Source organism: Sander lucioperca, chromosome 7 (genome assembly GCF_008315115.2).
Source record: "Sander lucioperca isolate FBNREF2018 chromosome 7, SLUC_FBN_1.2, whole genome shotgun sequence".
NCBI lineage: Eukaryota > Metazoa > Chordata > Actinopteri > Perciformes > Percidae > Sander > Sander lucioperca.
Window position 1 is genome coordinate 6,272,001 of NC_050179.1, and position 26,214 is coordinate 6,298,214.

The 26,214-nt window shown below is 40.6% G+C and overlaps 1 protein-coding gene across 8 annotated transcripts in view; it reads right to left on the minus strand.

Annotated features, from left to right (window-relative positions):
* srpk2 (SRSF protein kinase 2) overlaps positions 1–26,214 on the minus strand; it is a 77,242-nt gene that overhangs the window by 15,952 nt on the left and 35,076 nt on the right. For all 8 annotated transcript variants that reach the window (XM_036002879.1, XM_031283364.2, XM_036002874.1 and 5 more), the window contains 5 exons: positions 9,386–9,537; positions 4,766–4,874; positions 3,075–3,162; positions 2,435–2,522; positions 2,131–2,237 (listed from right to left, as the gene is read on the minus strand). In XM_036002879.1, the coding sequence (XP_035858772.1) occupies positions 2,131–2,237; positions 2,435–2,522; positions 3,075–3,162; positions 4,766–4,874; positions 9,386–9,537 (544 nt within the window). The remainder of the gene's footprint in view (positions 1–2,130; positions 2,238–2,434; positions 2,523–3,074; positions 3,163–4,765; positions 4,875–9,385; positions 9,538–26,214) is intronic.

The following is a 26,214-nucleotide window of genomic DNA, read 5'->3' on the forward strand; positions in this document are numbered from 1 at the left end:
TCTGTCCCTTTCATTCTTTCTCTCTTCCTCAGAGCCAAATAAGCCATTCTTCTAATGCTTGTCATTCTCTGAGGGCAGAGAGCAAAGGCTGTTGATGTTTTTGTTTCACCGTTTCTTTCATTTTTTTCTTCCCAGAGGCTTTGAGATTGAAGCAGGGAACAGTCTAATTTAATTTCTACTCATCTTCAGCTTGGCTTTCGAGAGGCTGGCAGCGGCTCAAACGGCTGAAGAACTTCACATGCCCATCAGGTGGCTGAGGGGAAAATGCCTGAAAGCACCGCGTCTTAGGATGGCAGTGGTACTGAAGTCTAAAGTGGGAACTGCACAATAGCATGCACTGTATTATTAGGCCAAAGTATTGGGTGTGAATTTGGCTGTCTGAGTTTGTCTGAGTCTCTTGCTCTTCATATATAATATTTCTTCATCCACTGTTTTCTTTCTTTCTTTCCTGTCAAGTCAGTCTTTTACTAGTCTCGCTTTGCCAGGCCATCCTCCAAAGCGCGCTGGAGGAGAGTCTGGCTACTCCACATAGCATTCTGGGATGGGAGGAAACCGTGCTCTGGTTTATTGCCATTTCTTTAAACCAAACACAATCGTCTTGGGCGGTGCTAAGCACCGGAGAAAAGATCTGCGGTTTTGCTGCAAAATCAGCTCGGAAGGAACTTGTTTTGGTGAAACGTGTACGTTTAAAAGTTGTTTTAGTCGTGCAACAGAAAACTCAGATTGGACAGATAGTCTACCTAGCTGTCTGGATTTACCCTGCAGAGATCTGAGAAAAGCTTAACACTTAGTCCTCATAAATCGACCGGAGTTTAAAATGCCAACCCAAAGGAAGCCCAAGGCAACTGATATCCGGCCTAAATGAGCGAAATCCAGCGGATTTTCCAGCTGCAACAGAGCAATCTCGGAAGTGGCACGTCAAGGATATAGACTAGTCTTTTACAGTCTTTACAATAAATTTAAACATTTTCTTAACCTCCTCTCCCATGAGGAATTATAGATAGAAATACTGCAAGTCTCAGTATTATAATACACATGCATGTTTCATGATACACAAACTTACTAGTTAAAAGTACTACTGCTTCACAGAATAAGAAGAATACTGCAACTATGCAGGTGCAGCATGCTCGGGTTGTGGTATATATTTTTTTCTAAATCTAAGTCCTATCAAAAATCAACTCAACCAAATTGTAAGCATACATAACTAATCATCAGTAATGTCAAATGACATCTCAGATTGCTTCCTATGTTTAAAATGTGTATCATATTATGAACGAGGCAGTCAATAAGCATGTTTTTTTTCCCAGAAAGTGGTCAGGAGAGGAACACTGAAAAGACACCCCTCTGACATGCTTGACCTGACAGAAACGATTGTTGAAGTTGACAGTATACACCGTACTATATGACATGTTTAAGCTACGGTTTGTTTTAAGAAAAAGAAGAAAAAAAAACATTTCCCACTTGACAATTCCACATGACTACACTGAAAAGCTGGACATCTGTGATTTCCACCAGCACTTAAACACAACAAGTATTCGTGGATTGGAGAAAAGCTCCAAACACAAATTTTACCCAAACCACATGGGTTAGCAATCTGTCAATAAACGCAAAAACAACTGAACAAGTCTTTTTGAAATTTAATTGTTCTGTATAAATATAGGTTGAATTTGTTTGTAGAAAGAATTATGAATTTGTGAACATATATTTATCATCATCGCCGTCATCATATACTGCACATTTTTAGATTTTGTGTCGCATGAAAACACAGATTTGTCAGTAGTATTGTCAGTAGACTTATCTCCACATTGAATTCCCTGTAACACAATGATTCTGTAGTTACTATACATGATGCTGTTGTTATTGTGTGCTAAATGTGATTTAAACATAAATATCATTAAGTAAGGATAAAGCTCCACTCCATTCAGGACAAATATTTAGTAAGTACTAGCATGTCCCCTTGTTTGACCTGTAATGCACCGCCACTCTCAGGGGAAATTCATGTAATGTTAATTGCAGTGGCCAGATACATTATTTATCCAAATTATGTGGAAATACAGTCAGCAATGTATATATGTCTCTAAATAGATTTGGTGTGTGTGTGTGTGTGTGTGTGTGTGTGTGTGTCCTTACCTGTTTGATAATGCTCTTGACACATGGCAGCGGCAGACCTTGGTAGTTGGATTTAATAATCCACTTCAGCAGGTGGTGACCTAGCACCTCAAACACCATACACACATCTGGGATGGAGAGTCAAGGACTCACATTATCATATCTATGTCACTCACACAAACACACACTAACACACACTAACACACACACACACACACACACACACACACACACACACACACACACAAAGTCTCACACACACTAAGTCTCACACACACACATACACACACACACACACACACACACACTCTTCTGATTGGGATACGTATGCCGTTGACTCCAGAGATCTTGAAGTCATCTATCAGCTGAACCACCATGTCCTTGTTGGGGTCAGCGGGGTCGCTCTCTCTCACCTGGAGGACAAGAGGACATAGAGCTGAAGCAAACACGACAGGAAGAAGGAACAGAAGATGAAGCAGGATCAAGACCGGAAACAAACAAATAATATTTAAGGAAAAAAAGGACAGGAAAACAGGGAAGAACAAGAAAGAGGAAGAAAGAGGGAATGGGAGGACTGAAGGAGAATGACAAAGCTAGAGGAAAGACAGGGAAAGAGTGCAGGAAAGGAAGAGAACAAGATTGATGTTGGAGATAAAGATGCAGAAAAATTGATTGGAAGATGACTGTCCTCTGCACCCATCATACAAGATAAATGACCAGTGTATCTTTAGTGTTTCTTGTTAACAGGGTGGTGGGAGATGCAAAGTGTGAAGAGGGAGGAAAGAGGGAAGAAACAGGAGGGAAGGTGTGTATGTAAGGATAAGGAAATCTAGTAGAAAAGGATGAGAATGTGTAAGAAAGAAAGGAAACACAAAATGAAAAAAGGAACAAACAAAAGAACAAAGGAAGATGAAAAGAATACAATTCCCGAAACACTTTAAATGTGAAACTAATCAGATGCTCACACATCGCAGCAGTTTAATCTCATCCAGGGCTGTCTCTGTGTAATGCTGGGCGCTCTTCACCACCTTCATGGCCACAAAGTTCTTCACTCTGTAATGACAAACACAGATACATGCAGTCATTTTCATACTAATGGGTTGTTTAAGCCAGTTAGGCTGATTAATGTGTCTGAATCAATATTTGTGACCGAAATTATAAAATGTCCCTCACCATGCCTTTATTACACATTTGCTCAGCTATCGTTCACACTGCCACCACTGCCATTGGAAATGCAAATGTTGCAATGTGGCATTTCTTAAAATCGATAATAACGTTAACACTAATGGTGGAAGTCAACCAAAACTCTTTCCCAGCACACCATGCTTTATTCACCAAATGTTTTTGGCTATCAGGGTCTGGCGTGTCTGACGTTCAAGCTTTGTTGCATCCTAGTGTACAGATCACCATGAATACAGGTATATAAAAGAAGAAATATCAAAGACCATAAATACAACACATTTCATATTCAAACATATTTTTATAATATTCTCAAGCAAATCTTTCATCTTAACTCCATGAATCTCAAACTGTTCCATTACAAAGCAAGAAATCCTGTATTCTATCAAAGTATATGATGCAAATGAAAGTAATGCAAATGAAAATCTAACAAATACCTGCAACAACTGATTTGTTTGCCAACTTGGGCGCAGTGGAAACAAGTTGTAAACACCACATTGACATATCATCACTTTTTAAGTTGATATGACAAACTTGTTACCAATGATGAGGGGCCATCAGGTGTGTTTCACTTGTATATGTGTGAGGTAATTGTGAATAATGTCCTTGATGGCCCCTCATAACAAACAGCTTATTGACAAAATTATCATTCTAAGACCAAAATGTACTCTCTTATAGTTCTGTTTTTGGTCTCTACCAACTCCTGAGGGAAATATGTGACTCTATAGCTGCTAAACACTATGTTCTGCCATTTGGTGCTGAGCAGGTAGTGTACAGTCATAGCTGCCTGCTGTGGACAACAATGATGCTATGAGAAGGGTGAGATTGAACCAAAACATTAAAGTTGTAAATTATGCATGTTAGGAGGTAGAAGACAACTCAAGTCTTAATATTGACACACTGAATATAACATTTGTCAAAGATTGTGACTGACTGTACAGTAACCCAACTCCAACTCACTAGTTTATGACCACCATTAGTGTAATTAACACCTGTGGATAAGTAAATGAGTTTGTGTGTGTGTGTGTGTGTGTGTGTGTGTGTGTGTGTGTGTGTGTGTGTGTGTGTGTGTGTGTGTGTGTGTGTGTGTGTGTGTATCAGGGTAAGGTGACACTGGGTTGATGATAGCATCATCCATCCACACTGGTTGCCTTGTGAACACAGAAACAACATTACAGTGCAAATGGATGTCTTTGGTACCAGCGCAGGGTGGTGTTGGTTGCAACCGTTGTTGTGGTAACAGTCAACAGATGCGTGCGTGCGTGCGTGCGTGCGTGCGTGCGTGCGTGCGTGCGTGCGTGTCGGGATGTGTTGAGGGCTTCTTTCATTACGTATTTGTGTTGAGTATGTGTGTATCTTGTAGGTCCACTATACTGTACTGTGTGTGTGTGTGTGTGTGTGTGTGTGTGTGTGTGTGTGTGTGTGTGTGTGTGTGTGTGTGTGTGTGTGTGTGCGTGCATGCGTGTGTGTGACTCACTGTATGTCCCAGCATAGCCATACGGTGGAGAAGTGCCCCCACCCTAACTTCCTGATCACATGGTACCTCCCGTTGAACAAATCCCCGATCTTCACCGGATGGTACCCTCCTGAGGGATAAAGAGAGAGATGATGAAGGTTACAGGCGGCTGATAGTCTTAACCAGGCAATGACATGAAATCCATTAGTGAGTAAGAAGTGGAGGAAGAGCAGCAGAGAGGGAGGGAGGTCAAACTGAGAAAAGGAGACTGGAGAGAAGTGTTTTGGATTAATAAAAAACAGAAGAAGCAAAGGGAAAGTATTCAGCACAAACAAGTCAATTGCAAGTAAATGTTATTTATATAGCCAATATCACAAATCACAAATTTGCCTCAGGGGGCTTTACAATCTGTACAATATACAACACCCTCTGTCCTTTTCGACACCCGCTTATGATAAGGAAAAACTCCCCAAAGAATCCCCTTTAATGGAAGAAAAATCAGGAAGAGCAACTGAGGAGGGATCCCCCTCCCAGGACGGACAGACGTGCAATATATGATGTTTGTACAGAATACACTAACAATCCATATGACAAAATGATACTTGGCATGTGAACATATATGAAAAAGATGGATCCAGGAGGATATCAAGCAGCTTCAAGGTGTCGATAAAAGCTACAATAAAGATAACAAAATACTTCCTTAAAAGCTCCAACGATTAGTTGATCAAAGGGAAATATATCAGCCACTATTTTGATAATCAATTAATTAATTTAGTAGTTTTTCAAGAAAAATGCTGATTCAATGTTTGCTGGTTCAAGCTTATATAATGTGGATATTTGTTGTTTTTCTTAAAGTGACCATATTATGCTCATTTTCAGGTTCATAATTGTATTTTGAGGTTGTACTAGAATAGGTTTACATGGTTTAATTTTCAAAAAACACGATATTTTTGTTGAGGAGGTATTAGGGCGGTGGAAGGAGCACTTTGAGGAACTCCTAAATCCAGCTAATACGCCCCCCAATGTTGGAGGCAGAGCTGGAGGATGATGGGGGATTGTCGTTGATTTTCCTGGTAGAAGTCGCTGAGGTAGTTAAACAACTCCACAGTGGTAAAGCCCCTGGGATTGATGAGATCCGTCCAGAAAAGCTTAAAGCTCTGGGTGTGGAGGGGCTGTCTTGGTTGACACGCCTCTTCAACATTGCGTAGAAGTCTGGGACGGTGCCTAAGGAGTGGCAGACCGTGGTGGTGGTTCCCCTGTTCAAAAAGGGGGGCCAGAGGGTGTGTGCCAATTACAGGGGTATCACACTTCTCAGCCTCCCCGGTAAAGTCTACTCCAAGGTGCTGGAAAGGAGGGTTCGGCCGATAGTCGAACCTTGGGTTGAAGAGGAACAATGCGGATTCCGTCCTGGTTGTGGAACAATGGATCAGATCTTCACTCACGCAAGGATCCTGGAGGGAGCCTGGGAATATGCCCAACCGGTCTACATGTGCTTTGTGGATCTGGAGAAGTCGTATGACCGGGTCCCCCGGGAGATACTGTGGGAGGTGCTGCGGGAGTATGGGGTGAGGGGGTCCCTTCTCAGGGCCATCCAATCTCTGTACGACCAAAGGCCTGTGACCTTCAGCACTCACTGGATCGGTTCGGAGCCGAGTGTGAAGCGGCTGGGATGAGGATCAGCACCTCTAAATCTGAGGCCATGGTTCTCAGCAGGAAACCGATGGAGTGCTTTCTCCAGGTAGGGAATGAGTCCTTACCCCAAGTGAAGGAGTTCAAGTACCATGGGGTCTTCTTTGCGAGTGAGGGGACAATGGAGCGGGAGACTGGTCGGAGAATTGGCGCAGCGGGTGTGGTATTACATTCAATTTATCACACCGTTGACGAGACCGCACCGTGACGAAAAGAGAGCTGAGCCAGAAGGCAAAGCTCTCAATCTACCGGTCAGTTTTCGTACCTACCCTCAACTATGGTCATGACGGCTGGGTCATGACCGAAAGAACAAGATCCAGGGTACAAGCGGCCGAAATGGGTTTCCTCAGGAGGGTGGCTGGCATCTCCCTTAGAGATAGGGTAAGAAGCACAGTCATCTGTGAGGAGCTCAGAGTAGAGCTGCTGCTCCTTCGCGTCGAAAGGAGCCAGTTGAGGTGGTTCGGGCATCTGGTAAGGATGCCCCCTGGGCACCTCCCTAGGGAGGTGTTCCAGGCACGTCCAGCTGGGAGGAGGCCTCGGGGAAGACCCAGGACTAGGTGGAGGGATTATATCTCCAACCTGGCCTGGGAACGCCTCAGGATCCCCCAGTCGGAGCTGGTTAATGTGGGGTCCCCTGCTGGAGCTGCTACCACCGCGACCCAATACCGGATAAGCGGACGAAGATGGATGGATGGACCATATTTTTGTTGTACTGCACATTGCTGCAGCTCCTCTTTTCACCCTGTGTGTTCAGGTCTCTGTTTTAGCTACAGAGTGAGACCTCTCACTGCTGTACCATCTTTGTTGGCAGTCGCACATGTGCAGTAGCTAGGAAAGAACACATCATCTAGCTAGCTGTTTGTTTCTACAACTTCAGTAGTACAAGGCAGAATATATTAGATTATAGATTATGGTGAACTAGTGTGTGTTGTAGCAGTGTTTTGCCATTCAGAACGAGCTAGCATGCTACGGTTAGCCACCTTGTTTCGGCTAGTGACGTAGAAAGCCCTGCCAATTTTGAACAGCTCACCCAGAGACTGAAGGCAGGACACATTCAGAAACCCATATCTCACTCAAAACAGCATGGATTTTTTTTTTTTCCAAGTTTGTATGCGTGTGGAAGCACCACAGACACAAAATAACACCGCAAATCCCAGAAAAAAATGATTTTTTCATAATATGGGCACTTTAAATAAAAGAATATGTTCTGGTTTTGGACTATTTGTCACACACAAAAAGACATTTGAAGATTCCACCTTGGATTTTGAGAAACTATGATGGGTGTTTTTCTTTTTTCAAACGTTTAATAGGCAAAACAATGAATTGATAATAAAAATAACTGTTACTTGCAGCTCTAGTGAACATTGTGCATTATTTAGTATTGAGCAAACATGAATTGTCTTAAAATAGATGTAAACAGCACAACTATTTGTAGCAGGTGAGACGTCGCAGGAACTTAAGCTCCCATCCCAGACAAGAATGTCCTGTATACTTTGTGTTCTACATGCTGCCATTTTTATTTTATTTTTACATATTGTGCCTCTGCCCTTGAGTGTCAGAAACATGAATATAGTATATTGATAATGTGTTTGCAGTGTGTAGCTTTTTGTAATCCATTAGGCATCCTTTCTAACTGAACTTAAAATTGATTTTAGACTGATTCTGACTTGATAGTACAGTAGATGATAGTAAACTCCAAAATGTTCAGAAGAGACCAGGATCATCACGTTAATCAAAGGAGTTCAATAACAATAACTATCTTATTTTGTGTCTGTGTCTGTCTTTGGGCTTGTGTTCAATAAGGAGGCTGTTAATTAAGAGGTTAAACAACAACAACAAAAAATCAGTGGCTGTTTGTAATGCTTCAACCTGAAACGTCAAAATCCTCTTTGTTGTTGCTACAATGACACGACCAGCTGGCAGAGAGAGAAGTCTTGCTTACATCTGTTGTAGGTGTCTTTAATTGAACATAAACTTGGTGAATTGTATATTTTTAAGTAATATAACACGTGTCTGTGTTATATTACTTAAAAATATACACATTTTGGCCTGCCCACCTTTCTGGTGTCTACCAGAAAGGTGGGCAGGCCAAAATGTGTAGAGTACACAGAACACTACAATGAATAATACTACTACAACTCATACTAATAATAAACCATATAGGCACAACATACTCCTAAGAGGGTTACAACATGCATTATATGAGTTTTTGAATTTCTTAAAATATTCAGAAATAAATAAAAGAGGTAACATGTGAAGGGCTTTATGAGTAGAATCACTTGTTTTTTACAGAAAGACAATGAAAAGAAGCCAAAATACACAACAGAGATGATTTTTCTCTTTTCTTTTAGTCTTTCATCTTACTGAAGTGAGATCTGACAGTTTGGCTGTTTGGCTGCTTCTTTCAAAACAATCTCATAAAAATCAAGAGTTGTCCTCCAAAACATCATGATGTATTATAGCATATAATTAAAAGACATCATTATATATTTAGAATAACAGTAACAGCAAAATGAAATTTAAAACATGCTGTACTAATTTTACCTACCGATATCAAATGATAAGAGAAGTGGAAAGTTCTAAAGTGTTTACAGAATGGGTGCAGCATTTTGAAACACAGCGGTGTAATGAAAATGAACCTCTTAGCAGACAGCACAGCCTTTGGCATCCTGGGCCACTGCAGAAAACTAAACTGCCGCTCCTTTCTGGCAACAACTAAACAACCTTGAAACGCTGGTGTCACAACTGCCGAGCGTTTCACACTGATGGCTACAACGACGCTGCTGCAAATCCCATCAGGAAGGAGGGAGAAATGGGGAAGAGAATTACAGACATAAGCAGAGAGAGGAGACATTGTTGAGCTCTGTACGACAGATGTAGTGGATGAGTGGAAGTAATGGGCTGGGACAGATGACTCCAGTATGTGTGGGTCTGTCTGTGTGTCGTTCTGACCTTTGCAGTAGTCCGCGGGGTCCTCCTGCTCCTCATCATCGGAGCCCAGGATCTCCTCCTCTGGCTCTGGGGGCCCTGCTGGCTCAGGGGGAGGCGGAGGGGGCGGTGGGGGAGGAGGGGCACTCACCGGGGCTTTCTGCTGGGTCTCAGGCCTGTAAACACAACAGAGGGATGGAAGTTAGGTAACCTCATAGGCGTCGATTTTGGTGGGGACAGTGGGTACGCGTACCTACCAGATTTCGTCATGAGTCATTTTGTACCCACCACTTTTTTGAAAACCTCGAGCTCAATTTAGTTAAAAAAAAGTCCATAACACATAATTCTTGAGCAACAGATGCCAAAAAATCCACAACAATCTCTATCCCCACAGGGCAGGCACAGACACAGCCGCTCTGCTGCTGCGCTGGCTGCACGCTTCTCTGTTCACTACACTGCCTGTCTGTCGGGACATTCTGCTTAACGTGAAAAAAAGCTTAACGTGGTTTAATGTACATGTAAATTTCTCATGGCCATATCTTGTAATGAACACTTACGCCTGTCAAAAGAACTAAACCGAAATCCAACGATTATATAAGTTTAATAATAATTATTAAGTTTAATCTCACATTAGCGTTGTCTTCTTCATTGGCGCCTATGGCGAGGAAAAAGCTTGTACCTATAAACAATGATCAACGATTACCAAATTTCTCTCTCATATTGTTTCTCATAACCACTGAAAACTGTCTATCTAACCAGAAATGTTTTGATGATTGGTCATTGTTTAGGTACATTAAACCACGTTAAGCTTTTTCACGTTATGACTTATAAACCCCATGAGAACCGTGGGGAGTCAACCCACAGCCGCTCTGCTGCCCTGCTGAAAATGTGAAGCAGAAACACTTAATGTCAGATAACGTCCATAATAATTGGACTTTGGGTTCGATTTTTTGACAGTTTTCAGTGGTTATGTGGAGCAATATGAGAGAGAAATTTGGTAATCATTGATCATTGTTTACGTACGTTAAACCACGTTTTTATTAATTAGTAAGCTACAGGACAGCATCTTTCAGAACATGACCTGCGCAAAAGAGAAAAAAAAATGAATGCGTCATTGTACCCAGCACTTCTGGAAATGTACTTCCGAATGCGTCTCTGTCCCCAGCACATTTCAAACCAAACTGATGCCCATGGGTAACCTATCAGGTAACTTTGATTGGAAACCCATCTCCCAGCCTGAACATTTTTGTTTTAGTATTTCTAGCTGTGACTCAAAGCGAGTGCAACTCTAGACTGAGCTTTAAGTGCAGATGACTAATATCTAAATAATAACGTGTCGCTGACTAGTATCATTCAACACTGATTCATCCAGTACTGAGTTTATGAAAGCTTTTGATTTGCTGCTCTGAACACATTGTGTCAGACAGGTCTTTCATGCAGAGGAAGTGACATTTAATAAGTCTGTGTTTGGAATAAATAAAAGAATATCTACAGTTGACATGACATCAATAGTCAGCATTGCTGAACAAATAAAGAATGAAGGTGGCAACTACAGAAACTCATATTTAATCAAGAAGAAGGTCACAACACCAGGAATATTTTTGGCTGCAATACAATTAAATCATCAGAAGTGAACAATATACAACATAAAACAGGTTCTGATCAAAACACCAATCAAACCTAGCTAACTGATATTCATTCAAGGATTTCTGCAAATGGAAGACCAAGCCTACTTGCAGAACACGCTTAAAGAAATACTTTAGTTTTAAGTTGGTGCAGTGTTTTTTCTTGTGTGTATGGCAAGCCCCATTTTTGACATAATAAAATCAAATTCATGTCTAAAGAGTGCAGTGCGTAAGGAACTCTTTACTTCTGTACAACCACTTCTGTAAAGTCAAACCCAATGGATCTTATTCTCACATTCCCTAAAGTATTGTAAAAGTACACTTTCAGATTGACAAAAGAGCAGAACACAAGCGGTCCTCTCCATGACCATGGCTGGGCATATTTGATGCAGACAACATTAACACTGTTATAATAACCACAGGGTAATTTTAATATCAATTCATGTTCTGAGGTAGCCTGGTCCTACCAGACTCTGGTACATTTCATTTGTACAGAGAGTCTGGCCTCTCTCCATTGACAAGTGTTAACTTCCTTGAAGGCGGGTACTCTGTTGAAGTTTAAAACTATTGGATCTGCCCAGAGCCACTCTGGATCTGCCATAACCAATCGCTAACGTTTGGTCGTGACGTATGTCATGCGCATGTGCAACAAGAGGGGAGACCGACAACAACTATCGGCTTATATTTAGCATTAGCATCCCTAGTGTTAGCCTTAACCCGCCTAGCCAATTCCTTCACCACTAACGGAGCGAGCTGGAAAATCAAACTTTTCCCGAACCCCGTGGGGAGGAGGGCCACAACATCATGGCCACCAAAACAACTCAGCAAATAGTTCTTGCTCGGGCTTTAATTTCTGGATATTCGGACCAAACGGCTTCACTCACATCTTTCTAGCGCACATCCTTAACGTCATCGTTCTCAGCCACTCCCTCTGTTCGCTGATTGGACCGCCAAATATTTGGCCGGAGAAAACCCAAAGTACTGAAGGAAAATGAAAATTGAGCGGAAGTACGTAGGAGGGCGGAGCCAGGCTAGTTCTGAGGTATTTAAAATCAGATAATAAAAACAAAAGAAAATCAATGTTTTTAAAATCTAAAGCTATGACAGATTTCAATAAAATTCAACTTAATGATAACACTGAATTATCACCCAGTCCAAATCATAACTGCAGTTGGTTGATGGGCTGATATTGTTTGTAGCTCACAGACAGTCAGGTTGAACCGATCAACACCCACCTAACACCTCAGACATGAATCACCAGACAAAAATGGATGACCTCCAAAATCAATTCTGAATCAATCCTGAAGAAATGTAGTATTATGTAGAAGGTATTCTTAAAATGTATGGCATGATTAATGACATTGACATATTAATACATATTAGACTATGATATTGGATATCAGAAGGTTCATCTCCACTGTCCACGTCCTCTCAGTTAACAGCCTTGTTCCACTCCCTTTTGCATTTCTAAACTGGAACTGAGCCCATGAGAGAGAAAAAATAAAATAGGCTGCAGAGCACAAGCTGCTTCTTTCTATAGGCCTGGCTACTTTTTGAGCATTTATCCAGGGTGACTTACAATGATTGATGAGGCAGGGGGTTCAGCATTTTGCTTTAGGATGCTGCCATGGCACACATGTCTATTTGGGGTGGTTTGTGGTATGTTTTGGGCCAATCCTACCAAACCTCTACACCAACCTGCCACTGTGCTACTTGTAATCGATTTTGGTCTAACTAGCCCACGGTTCTTTACTGTTCATAGATCCTGTAGAGCAGTGGTTCCCAACCTGAAGGTAGGGAGACCCCAAGGGGTTGCAAGGTCAATCTGAGGGGTCAGACATTTACAAAAATTACAAAACTACGTTTATTTTTTCAGACAGATATTCTTCTATTTTTGAAAAAATTCAAAAACTGCTGGGAACTCCTGCTTTAAAGCACTGAACACTAAACTCTACCACTGTATGCTATACCTGCAGTACCACAGTGATGTAACAATGCTATCCAACAAATGTGTCCACATTTGCTGTGATTGTGATTGTTTGTGTCAGATGAGCTCTCCTGTCACACAATCCTGTAATATATGAGCAAGGTGTACATTGGATGTGAGAATGTAGCTCTCACATTCATCAGTGCTGGGAAAAAGGGTGACATTTTCAATCAATCTAACATTTCCTTATCATGACTAAATCAAATCTTCACCTTAAGAAAACTGGCCGTTTCAATGATCTCTCTGTTAGACAACTGAGCCTAAGAGGGCTCGACAAACACGTCCTATTCCACGTCACCTTACAGTACTGGCAACATGATCAAATGTTAAATTAGGACAGAAAAAATATAAACACACAAAGCAAGCGCTTGTGAGCTGTTATAAAATTGCAGTCACAGGCTCAGACACATGATGGAGCCTCTTGGTGCGTTGCCATGGCAACTGCAGAGCAAGGAGGAGGGAAAAATCCAGGACACCAAGCGTTAATGTGGTGGCAAGGCCAACACACACACACACACACACACACACACACACACACACACACACACACACACACAAGCAATGGTTCTTCCAATGCAGCAGTGAAGGACAGCAGATAGCATTGAGATTTCATGGCTGTTTTACAACTCACACACACACACACACACACACACACACACACACACACACACACAGAGTAGAGGGCTGTCCTTGCAGTAGGATGCTGCTTCTTTACCAAAGCAGTCACGTAGGGTGTCTGTCATACATCACATCTATAAGCTCAGTGCTTTTATAAGGCTCATCTTGCCATTGGCTGTACGAACACTTAGCCTCCCATAACTTTCTGGACCTGAGCCGAGCAGCAAAAACATTAAGACAGCAAAGAGAGACAGGCAGAGGAAGGACGGGGACAGAATAAAGACGAATCGAGCGTGTGAACAGACAGAAAACAGAAAGAAAGAGGTGGAAATGAAGAGAAACAAGGAAGGAGAGAATCAGAGAGGTGGGCAGAAAAAAAAAAAGTCAGATATAGAGAGAAGCCTAATCAGACTAAAACATCAACCTCAAGAGACAGCAGAAAGGAGAGACAGAAAAATACGCAGGCAGAAACAGACAGACGGACAGACAAATACAGTATACAGAGAGAGAGAGACAGGCAGACAAATACAAGCCGAGACAGAGAAAAATAGGGAGGCAGAAAGAGAGTAGTGTAGGGTGACAAGCAGAGAGAACAGTCAGAACAAAACAGACACACGCAGAGAAAAGCAGAGGCAGCAGGCAGGAAAAAACAAACAGAGAAAGAAGAGAAAGAGACAGGAAGAAAATAAATAACAGCATAGACACAATCAGGGGAGGAAACATACAAAACAATGTGCCTTGTATGTGGGTGTATGTTTTTTGAGACATACTGTACATCATTCCACCTTAAATTCCACTGAAAAACAGGTGGAGGTGGAAAAAGCATTTGTGCTATGCGAGTGGAAAACAAACAGGAGGCTGACAACAAGCTCATCTTTGAACACCAAAACACAACAGTGAACTAAGGTCATTACCATCAAACACACAGTACAGCATTTGTGTAATTAGAAATTAAGATTTTTTTGGGGGGTGGTGATGATCTGTTTTTTTCTGCTTTTATTTGTACAAAAGTGAGATGTTACATCCTTTTTTAAATATGCAAATCACAGCATACAGTATATCCAGAGAGTAATCCCCCCTCCCCCTTCAGAGGTTGTTAATGGCTGCCAAAGTCTACAGACATTCTGCTAGACCAGAACTGCACTGCTCAACTGTACAGAGAGCTACACAATTGCATCTGCAACACTGTGTCCTTGTTTAATATGTTCTGCAAAACAAATTAATTCCAGGATCGCTTTCAGGTATGCCTGTAATGAGGAAAATGACAGTGATCATCTGTTACAGTTGTGGTTGTTAACCTTTACGGTACTGTGGCACACATACACACACACTTAAGGCCTTAAGACATTTCTTTTTAGCAAAGTTTTTGGTCCCCTTTAGATGTTTTAAACTGCTTATCTTTTTTGTTTCTAACCTGTAGCACTTTGAGATCTTTGATGAAAAGTGCATTATAAATTAAATGTATTATTATTATTATTATTATTATTATTATTATTATTATTATTATTATTATTACTACATGCACAAAAATAAAAAGGTACCAGAAAATCCTTTGCCTTATGTTGTATCAGGTTGCACGGTGTATAGCTTGCACCTTTTGTTTTTGGTCTTTTAACTGTTTAAAAACAGTTCAAGTTAGATTTTAAGTTACAGAATGATGAGGGGTAAACATATGGTAGCTACTTTGCATAGGCAAGGTAAAAGTACATCCTTTGGTTGAGGAACAAATTGATGCTGCTACTGTGCAAATAAGTCCCAATAAGTGGAGGATAATATATTATTACACATTTAAACAGAGGATGGAGCATGGTAAGCATGAAATCCTGCATACTGTTGAACGTCAGTGGCACATGTTTAGAATCAGAAGTTAAATTCCTGATTGTGGTGTTTTTGTTTACAATGTTTACAGATTTTGTACAGCTGGCTAGCTATGAAGGCTTAATGCTGGGTTAAAAGACAGGGTTTGGGTCACGGTTACGGTAGTCTGGATCAACGGAAGTACATTTCCAGGATAATTACCTGTCCCTCACCTTCCGCTCTCTGCGTGTCTACGTTCTCAAACTCTGTTCGCTTCGAGAAACAACAACAAACTTTGAGCTAGCATGCTACACGCTGAAAATGGCAAGTTTGTAAAAACAACTGGATTGTGCAACAAGGCAGGCCTGCTTGGTTCTTTTGGGGAATGGTTGTAAAGATTTACAAAGAACATGTTTACGGCATTAGCTATCTAACTGGGACATTTTGGAACCAATTGGCGGGGATTTGCTATGGACAAAATACACACGGCAATACACTGGTAAGAGCAAATTAAGTTTAACCATGTATCCAGCTAATTTAAATAGCTTACGTTACTGTATTGTGTGAGCAATGAACTTGTTTTAATATTTATGTGGCGTTTCCTTTTGCGGGGTGCAAATGTTCCACCAAAACAAGTTCCTTCCTGAGACCATTTTAATGTATGTGTGGTGTAACCTTACTCCACAGCGCTGTGGAGATAGGTCTGGCAATGCGAGACTAGGGTTACGGTAACTACATTCTAGCAGTTATCCGAAAAACTACAGTCCTAGAAATTCGGTTCTGAAACTGTAGCTTTCTCTATTGCTGGAACATGCACCTCACTTGTGCACCTCACCACAAACTTAAGGTTGGTATAATGGAAGAGCTGTGCTGATTATCAAGATGACATTAACCCGTAATGGTTCAGCTGGTGTTTGTGCACGTGTGTGATCACCTTGCCTCGGGGCAGTGTGGGAGAAGAAAATATGAACCATCAGGAATGTCCTGCCTGTACAGTATAAGTATTTTTATGTTCATGTAAAAGTGTGTGTGCGAGCTTATTAAGGCATTGTCCACTCCTGCAGTAATACAAGTTTAAAATAGGACACTAAATGCATATTTTGGTAAAACACTATTTTGAAACTGGTAGCACTGCTCCAGTACATGTGACTGTAGAGCACAGGTTGAGACAAGAGTCTCTAAGCCTATTGCCTTGTACTGTGGAACTGGAAGTAAATGACTGCAGAATGTGCAGTACATCCTTCAACATCTTGTTATGTGTGTGGACATGCCCAGGCTGTTTCTTACACCCTAACCTGTAAAGTGTGTGGACAGATCTGAACACACACACACACACACACACACACACACACACACACACACACACACACACACACACACACACACACACACACACACACTTTTCAGTGTCAGCTTTTCCACTCTCACGCCCTGCAATTGCATCTGTAACCCCAGTGTTACATTCTCCACCAACAGGCACGTTGTTTTAGATCCAGCATGCTTTGAAAATAATTAAATAAGACATTTCACTCATTGAACGGGTAATGTACAGTATGATGTGATTAGTTCAAATGTTCTGTTGTAGTAAGCTAACTTGAAAGGTTTGTCTTGTTGCTAATCAGCGGAGGACCAAGCTTGTCCAAGCTTCATCATTCACACCTGAAGACATCATCATGTCATTTGCAGAAGATCATCATGACTGCAGTGGAAACGCTGTGTTGTGCTGAGGGATGAGGAGAATATTAAAAAAAAAAAAAAAAAGATGTAAAGTGATTTCCTTTGACAAAACCCACAGGAAGAAGATGGAAACTAAGACACCACTGAAGACTGAATTCCTCACCAATCGTAAAGCAATTTTTCCTACCAGTAGCCTAAATTCCTCATCATACCACACTGTCTGAACAGCTTTGCTGCTGTAAATTGCTGACTTGACAGGGCAAGGAAACAGGTAAAACAACTTCTGGATTTACCCTCAAAACAAGTATTCGTTTTGATATAAATACAGCTCTGTGTCAACAATTACAAGAATCCACTGTCATCATGTCAATGAAATTAAAGTTTCAGGGTTTTTTTAACCTTTATTTATCCAGGTAAGTCGATTGAGAACAACTTCTCATTTGCAACGGCGACCTGTCACATTCACACAGTTACACATTCATACCTGTAAGCTGCCCAGTTCAACCACAGTCTGATCTGCTGGCCACTGAGCAGCTCCACTGGAGCGGTTGGGGTTAAGGGCCTTGCTCAAGGGAACTCCGAAAAGTTCTGGATATTGAGGGGGTGGTGATGATCTGTTTTTTTCTGCTTTTACTTGTACAAAAGTGAGATGTTACATCCTTTTTTTAAATATGCAAATCACAGCATACAGTAGATCCAGATAGTAATCCCCCCCTCCCCCTTCAGAGGCTGTTAATGGCTGCCAAAGTCTACAGACAGTGGCACATGTTTAGAATCAGAAGCTCTGGTTGATGGACAGCATTATCACTAGAGCTAGACAGATAAATCAGCCAATATTAGCTTATTAGCAAATACATCGTATAGGTGTATATGTCCGAAATTTAAAAGTGTCACCATTACATAGTTTGTCCACCAGAGAGCACTGACAGGTTAAATGTAAAATGTCTTTGTATATTATCTTGGTCGCATTGCTATAAAAAAACAATCTCAAGGATCTGTATCAAGACTGTTGGTTTATGCAATGTGTTGAAAAAATGTACTATTGGCTGGTATATTGTAATAAGATATTTAAAACTCCAAACTATCAATATCAGCCTCAAAAATCCAATATTAGTCGGGCTATAATCATCTCTCAGTGCCTAACCAACATACATAGCCTAAGTGTGACTGTATTCCCAGGTGTAAAGGATAAGGCTGGCGATAGTGTTTATCATGGTTAATGTAAAAAAGAAAAGACAAAAACAACGTGTTAGTCCATCTTTCAATAAATTCCGACTTCCCTGGCTCTCACCCTCTCGCCTATTTTGTAAAAAATACAATCCTTTTTAAAAATAGGTCATGAATATAGTGTATACTTATATTTTTAAAAGCTAAATAATTTGCTAAAACAGCTGTGCCCTGTAGTTTTTATCAAACTTTACTCAATCAGGAGTAAATAGTGTTTTTGTTCGGAGTAATTTTCAGCCATGATTTGGTTCTTTTGTGAGTATTAACAGCAGCAGGACAGTGCACATGTTCATTGTAATGGAGATAGCTGTCACCATGTGCAACCGTGTGCATCACTTATGTCTTTTGATAGTTTTTTTAATAACTATGTAAATAGCTCAAATGCTATTCTCATGTTAAATTCCATCACAACTGTTTTGAGGCCCATGGATCTGCAGATAGAGAACACTCCCAGTGGTTAGGGGTGTAACGATTACCGGTGTAACGGTAAACCACGGTAAAAATGTTGATGATAACAATTACCGTTTTCATTTAAAATATCATTATTATCACGGTGGATTGCCATGGTATGGAAACCGAGTGTTCCCAGCTTCATCCGAGTCTCCTGAAATTGCCGCGTGGGTGCATTGCATAGCCTACAGTGCGTTTCTTGAAGTTGGAATCATGGCGTGAGGAGGAGATGACAGCGCTCAGGACATTTATCAGCCTTGTAAAAAAGGCCATAGCAACACTTGCTCTCTCCTGATATGATTGACCAATCAGTGACGAGAGTCATCGCTTTGATCTCCTGCCAATCACTCGCGCTCAGACAGGAGAAGGGGACAGAACAGCAGCTGTAACAGACTTTTTTCTTTACCATTCCTTTCCCGTTTTCGGACCAGAACGTAAGTTAAAACTATTCTGTAGCTTGTTAAACTTTCATGGGTTTTACTGCCTCGTTATCTGTGTAAACATTTAAGCTACATTTATTAATATTTCAATAAGTGTACTGCTACAATGTGGATTAAGTTTTGCCCGTGTTACGACATGACATTTATTTGGGAGAGAGAGAGAGATATATTATCGCCTTGATAATATTGCTGTTGCTGTGTTTCTTATTACATAGCTGATAGATGTGCAGATTGTTTAATATTACTTGTGCAGCCACGTGTTGATATTCAGGTTGTGTTAGGGCAATTTGCTAGCAAGGTGCAATCGCCAGTAAACACACTAGCGCTATTAAGTGTATTACACTGTTTACTCCGTTATGGATATGTGTGCTGTAATAGATGTGGCTTATTCCCAATCTGTGTTACTGAGCAATATGTTACATTTATGTTAATTATACAGAGAAATGAATGTAATTCTTAGTAGTGTTTGTTGTTATATGCTGGTGGCCATAACATTTAGTTTTTGTAAATAATGTTCATAGTAAGTCAGATGCTTATTAATGTGCATTATTATTTGCTTATATTTCAGAACCACATCCAACTTCACATATAATGTCAAATACAACTTCATAGTTAACTTCATGTTGGAGTTGTAAATAAATCATCCTGGATCTCAAAGTCAGACATCTCTGGTTCAAGTTCTTACCGGACACCCTACAGCGGGCCAGTGTTTCAGCAGCCAGTTTTCAATAGTTTTTACAAGCCTATTGCCTATATTTTTGTAATATAATAAACACTGTTACACTTTTTGAAACTATTTCAGCTTGTGTAGGCCTATCAGTGCTTTCTGAACATATTGAACACACTTTTAAAAATACCGCGATAATACCGAAAACCGTGATAATTTTGGTCACTATAACCGTGAGGTTAGATTTTCATACCGTTACATCCCGTTTTAAAAGGTATGGAAGCTAGAGCAGTGTCTATGTCAAAATGCTTCCCTGGATACGATTCTTTTGAGATGATGATGTCAGTAAAGATAGAATATGATCCGCCTTTACTGTTGTAAGTTGAAGTTGTTGAGATTGTGAATTATTCTGCCTCCTATCAACACATAATTTATTTTGAGTATTTCAGCCCATACATATCTTTGATGTTGTGATTTGACTAGGTTTTGTTGCTTGTGTGTGTGGTGACTCCTCCATCCACAACAAATCAGTAACTGAACCAGTTAAAAGAATGCCACAATCATTTGGAAGGAATCTGGGTCTCATTGCATTTGCCCCATTTAATGACACATAGTAAAAGATTTCTTTTCTTGATGACATCAGTGAAAAGACATGAGAATGACAAACTACGAGTGCCTTTTTTAACCTTTGCTTTAAAAATGTGTCAGTCTTGATCTGCCTGCTATTGCCAGGCCAAAATACATGCAGTTGTGCCATTAATAATGACGGAAATACATTATTACGGAAAGACTAAAATGCATCTTGAACGCATTGTATCATTGCATATCTTCTTTGAAATTTAATTTTTTCTTCTATTTTTCCTGAATCTTATAGACATGACAAAAAAAATGTTTGCAGTATAATTGCATATAAATGGAACTAATAATTTAATCTTGCTCTTGAGACCCGACATCAGTAAGGTATCCGGATGTTAATGACAAAGAAAACCACAGAGCGTTTCGTACACATCTCCGACCGCTCAGAAGCCATATAAAACAGTTGACAGCTCTCGAGTTAAAACTTGATGACTCATCCTTAAACATGTCTCGTTATCACCAAGGTAACAGGTATTCCTTAGCAACAAGAGCATCATCCTCCACTCTCAATGTTAAGGCGTGGGTTTCAGACCGCGGGTGTCCTTCAGCTCTGCTTAACCATTCCTACAGTCTCCACCTCTGATTGATTCATCGTTAATCTTTCATTCTCTCCGTCTCTCCATCTTGGCCCGGTTGGACAGCTGACTCATTCTCTCCTCTCCTCCAGAGTATGTGTCTGTGCAGAGAACTGAGATCTCACCACTATTTTCAGGATGAAGCCTGCACTGCCCCCACGTAACCTCTAGCTGATGGCTCAGCAGGATCCTGTTTCATACCACCAGCCATCAATTCAATACATTATCACAAGGTGCAATGCTAGATTCCCATACAGCATACACTATGAATGTGGCTGCTGCCACAATCCTGAACTACAAATTTGGCTTCAGAGGTATTTTCAAGGCAAGAGGCCCAGACATTAGCCCTAGGGTAGTCTTTATCCACGACATTCCACTTTCGGTATTGCTCTCGTTCTGCCAGAAATTCCGCCGGATGTCACTCTTATTGGATGTCCTGTTTCAGATGTCCTGTTTCCTTCCACTTTCTTTGTGTTGTAATTTTAAACTCCAGGTAACGTTACCTGAATTTAATAAAACATTTTATTATAATACTCAACAATCATATTTAACTCACAACTTTGACACACACAAAGGTGTGTTATGCTAGTAGCGGATAATGTAGCCCCGGGCTGCTAGCCTTAAGTGGAGATGAGGAGCGGGCTACAAAGGTCTGGTAAGCTCAATTGTTTCTAACTCCACACCTAGGGCTGGGCGATATGACCTAAAAATAAAATCCCAGATTTTTTCCCAAAAAATCCGATTTAAGATTTAAATCAATTTTTTCTCCCCCTACTTAAAATCAATCTGCAGATGACAAAGAAATTGTTCAAAACAAGTTTTAACTTTATTTTGTTTTGACTCACACACATGGGGCATGTATACCATTATGATTATTCATGCCAATTTTGTGGAAATATAAATTGGTTTGAGTGTTTTCCCTTTTTTTGGATGGGGGGTGCTATATATTCAACAACAAACAAACGGATGCGTGAGATAAAGCTGTTTTCACACATACAGGTAATTCACTTCTCGTTCCTCGCTAAAAGTTCAAATCATTTTAACGTTATTGCGCAACCTTGCCCCTATTTTCACCTGTTGCTGAGTAACGTACATTAACATCCCATGGTCTCTTGAATGTAGCATACCTGTAGCAAGCTCCTTCGTAGTAACTAGCGGTAGAAACAAACGTCGAAGAGGAGCTCCGTGCTACAGAGCGGCGATTGCTAGTTGTTTAAGCCGCTACAGACCTCCATCACAGCTCGGTCGTATCAGCGGCATTTAGTAGATGTGTTGAGCCGCAAAAGAGTTCCTCAACACCGCCTCTGGTGCCCCGCATGGTGGTCCTTTAGGTCAGCGGTAGCTGGTGGTTCAGTTATCTGAGAATAGGTGACTCTCAGCTGGGGACAGAGCACCGCGAGCTGCCGGTCATTTCGGCGGAGATTACGGATAAGTAAGTAATGAAACTACTAGTTAAGAAAATAATTAATGTTAGTCCCTGTCGCTGCCATGTTGTTTGTGTATCTCTATGGCAAACGCGCGGGGCGAGGGCTGAGCCCGTTCGGAGCTATGGGAGCCCAGAGGGGAGCGTCGGCGGATGTTAAGGAGAAAATCGATTTTCATTTTAACAAATCGACGTTAACTACACATTCGAGTTAATCGATAAAATCGATTTATCGCCCAGCCCTATCCACACCTCTAGATATTTTAATTTATGATTGGCTGGGTATCGTTTGATACCGGTACTGATACCGTGACTTCGATACAATCAAAAAACAATTCTTTTTTTGGTACCAATTTTATAAAACAAAAAGCAATTACAACATTACATGTTACAGTTTTTCCCGCGTATCTCTGCAACGTTAACGTTAGACAGCCAATCACCAACATTATTAGATTTTGGTAGAAGCATGCTGCATGCCTATTGGTTCACTGACTCTGATGAGATTTACTCCTTAGGTGTTGAAATTCGGTATTGAATGACGAGGCAGATTTAACATGGTTGAATTGACTTTAAAAACTTGAAGCAAAATCACAATCTTTACTTTGAAGTGTCTTCAAATCCATCCAGCCCATCAAGCTTGGCGAGAAGCTTGCAGGTTCACCACAAAATGAGGAACACAGTTGTACCGGAATACTGTGCACTGTATTTTTAAAACGTGTTGTGAATCTGTTGCCAAGTGTCCTCTGATGACTCATGTATCACCAGATGCTTCAATGAAAATAATGCAAAAGGGTACAGAGGTATTATAGAAAGATTAATTAAACAGTGTAATTGCAAGACTTGCAACTCTTTGCCAGACCACGGAGCTAGGGGTCAACTTTATTAATGATTCTACATGTTACCATCAAGGAGAAGGCAGTAGATATGGTGGAATATCATTGGTTCCTCAAAGCACAATCAATAGAAAAGTATTATCATTATTAGATAAGCTAATAACACAACTTACATATCCATTATACAGCACTTTGGCAGCCACAGTTGCACAAAACTTTAATGCAGGTAGAATTTTCTTTTAATTTGTATTTTCTAGTTCTAATTCATGTTCAAGATATGGATTGCCCGTTTGCATCTACCTCTTGTTTCCTGACCTGCTGTTACTATTTTTTCTTCTTCACAGTGACAAATAAAGTCCATATCCAAGCTTCATAACCAAGACACTCCAGCTAGCTACAAAATATATACACAATGCAACTAAATGAATCTATGCATTTTACAGCAAATAATATGTGTTTCATCAACAGCGTGCATCCTGCAGAGATGTTGTTACACAAGACAACGATCTGCTTCCACCTCACACACTGTGCTGTATGTCACTCTGGATAAAAGCATTAGCTAAATGGCTAAAATCTGGAATAAAGGTCATAATTTAGTTATGATTATAATGGGGTTAGAGTGTTGTTTTTTTTTCAACTCTCGATGATTAAGCTAAATACTGTAGCTTTTATTAATAGACACAGAAAAACATAAATACTCGGCTTTGTGCTGCAGGGTTCAGGCCACACTAATCTATAGAGGCTGAATCGACTTGTTGAAATTCCCCACACAGGCAACCACACGCTACACTGCATTTACTGAACTCTACAGTAGATATAAAATACATAGCGTACACGTATACCCAAGGGCACAAATGCAAACACACTTAAAGATGACAAGCAACAAAGGTTAATAAGCAACATCTATACAATACTCGATTGAACGCACAAATATAGAGATGTTGGTGCACTAAAATAAACGTGCAGCAGGCAGACACTCGTGGCTGCATGCAAAACCCTTGTAATAAAACCAGTTGACTTGGAATAAAATTTGCATTAGAAAACAGGAGCACTGCTCTACATGGCTGGTGGGGTGGCAAATGTGCACGTGTACACAAAACACACAACGCCTGAGGCAGTGGAAGTCAAGTGACATGACTGCAGACTGAGTGGGACAAGCACATTTCTATCTCCTGAACACAAAGACCAACATCCACATCCCCAAAAACACAAAAACATACACGCACACCAAGAAAATCACATTCATCATGATGCGGCTACCCTGGTGCTGCTAGCTTGGTTTACAAGATTAGCTCCCTCGTCGTCTGTTGCTAGCAGGGTCGCTACTTCATTCAGTTACAGTTGCTGAGTTTTCTGCCTCCGGTCTTTTACGCTTTTTAGCTTGTGGTTGATCTATACAGAAATCCAAAATGCGCTTTTGTGCCATGGCTAGCTAACTTCCGTACTGTTGTTGACCAGCCGGGAAAGTTTCCACAACTATCTTCACCACTCATGAATGAGCGTCAGAGGCGCACGGCGCGCCTCGACTCTTGGCAAAATCGGCAGATTCATTCTAATCAAATTATGTTTATTTCTTACTTACCAAATTTTAAAATGTATTACATTTAATGTGTAATGAAAGGGATTAGGTTTATATTAATAATCAAAGTATTAAAAATAAATAATTTTTTTTTTATTATGGTTGTAGTAGTTTCTCCTTTCGCTAGGGAGTGCTGCAGCACCCTCTGCACCCCTAGTTCCCGCAGCCATGCATTCATGTGTTTTCTGTGCTCTGTTGTACAAAAAGCCATTAGTCTTGGTTTCTTCTGCTCAGTATAGAAACAACTAACAATATTTCATACACAGTGAGCTTTATATTTTATTGTGCGGTGTATTTTAACCTCTGCACTCCTTTCTATATAGTGCACTCATTCACTGCATTCTGTATTTTTACATTCCAGTGACGTCAGCCAGCCACAAAGCCTGGTATTATGGAGGTCACATCCGCCCACACTCAGTTTCAGAAAGCGAGAGCGTCATAAGAAACTATGTGCATGTATGTAAAATGCCAATACGAACATACTGTAGGCACATATACAGTAAATACGCAGCCTTCAACTGTCTTCTCTCTCATCATCACCAATGTGATATTAGTAAGTAGTTAGTAAGTAGATAAGTATGTCCATCACCTGTGGTGCTCTACATGGCCTAAATAATGACTTTCTCAACAGGAAGCAAGGATGTAAAAGGATCAGAACCCTACACGTACTTCTATTGGGCTAGACAATACACCTACTAAACCTTACTGGCAGTGTGTACCTACATTGACTCACGCTGCAAGATGTTTTGTGAATGTTATACAATTAAACAAAAAATTGCCACAACAACTAGTGACAGACCAATATCAATAACTTTGCATAAAATGGAGCTTCCCTTTGGCTACAGATTTACAATGAGCCTGAATGAATGAATGTACCTTAAGTCCACCATTGTCACAATCATGCATCACTATATCTTTTTACACAAATCAGGCTTCTTTATGCATGCTTTACCGTACTTGGATTGTGGCTAAAAACAACAGCAACATGAAATCCTGTGTATTAATAAATTACTTAACTTTATATTTACTATGCTCCACAAATGGCCTGCAGTAATTAAAACCTCACGAGAAATGTATACCTTTTTTTCCAGAAAAGATATTTTAACCTGCCCAAATCCACCATAATTACAAGCAACACAGAGGAATCATGTACTTGCTATTTGAGACTTAATTATTAGCACTGCAGCCTGCTCACCACTCCCAGGGGGCTTCATTGATAGCAAAGGCCTCATCTTGAGCTAGGTACAGTAACAATAATCCTCCTGAAAAGTAACAAGACTTTATTAGTTTTCTAAATCATTTCTATTTATCACTGCCAA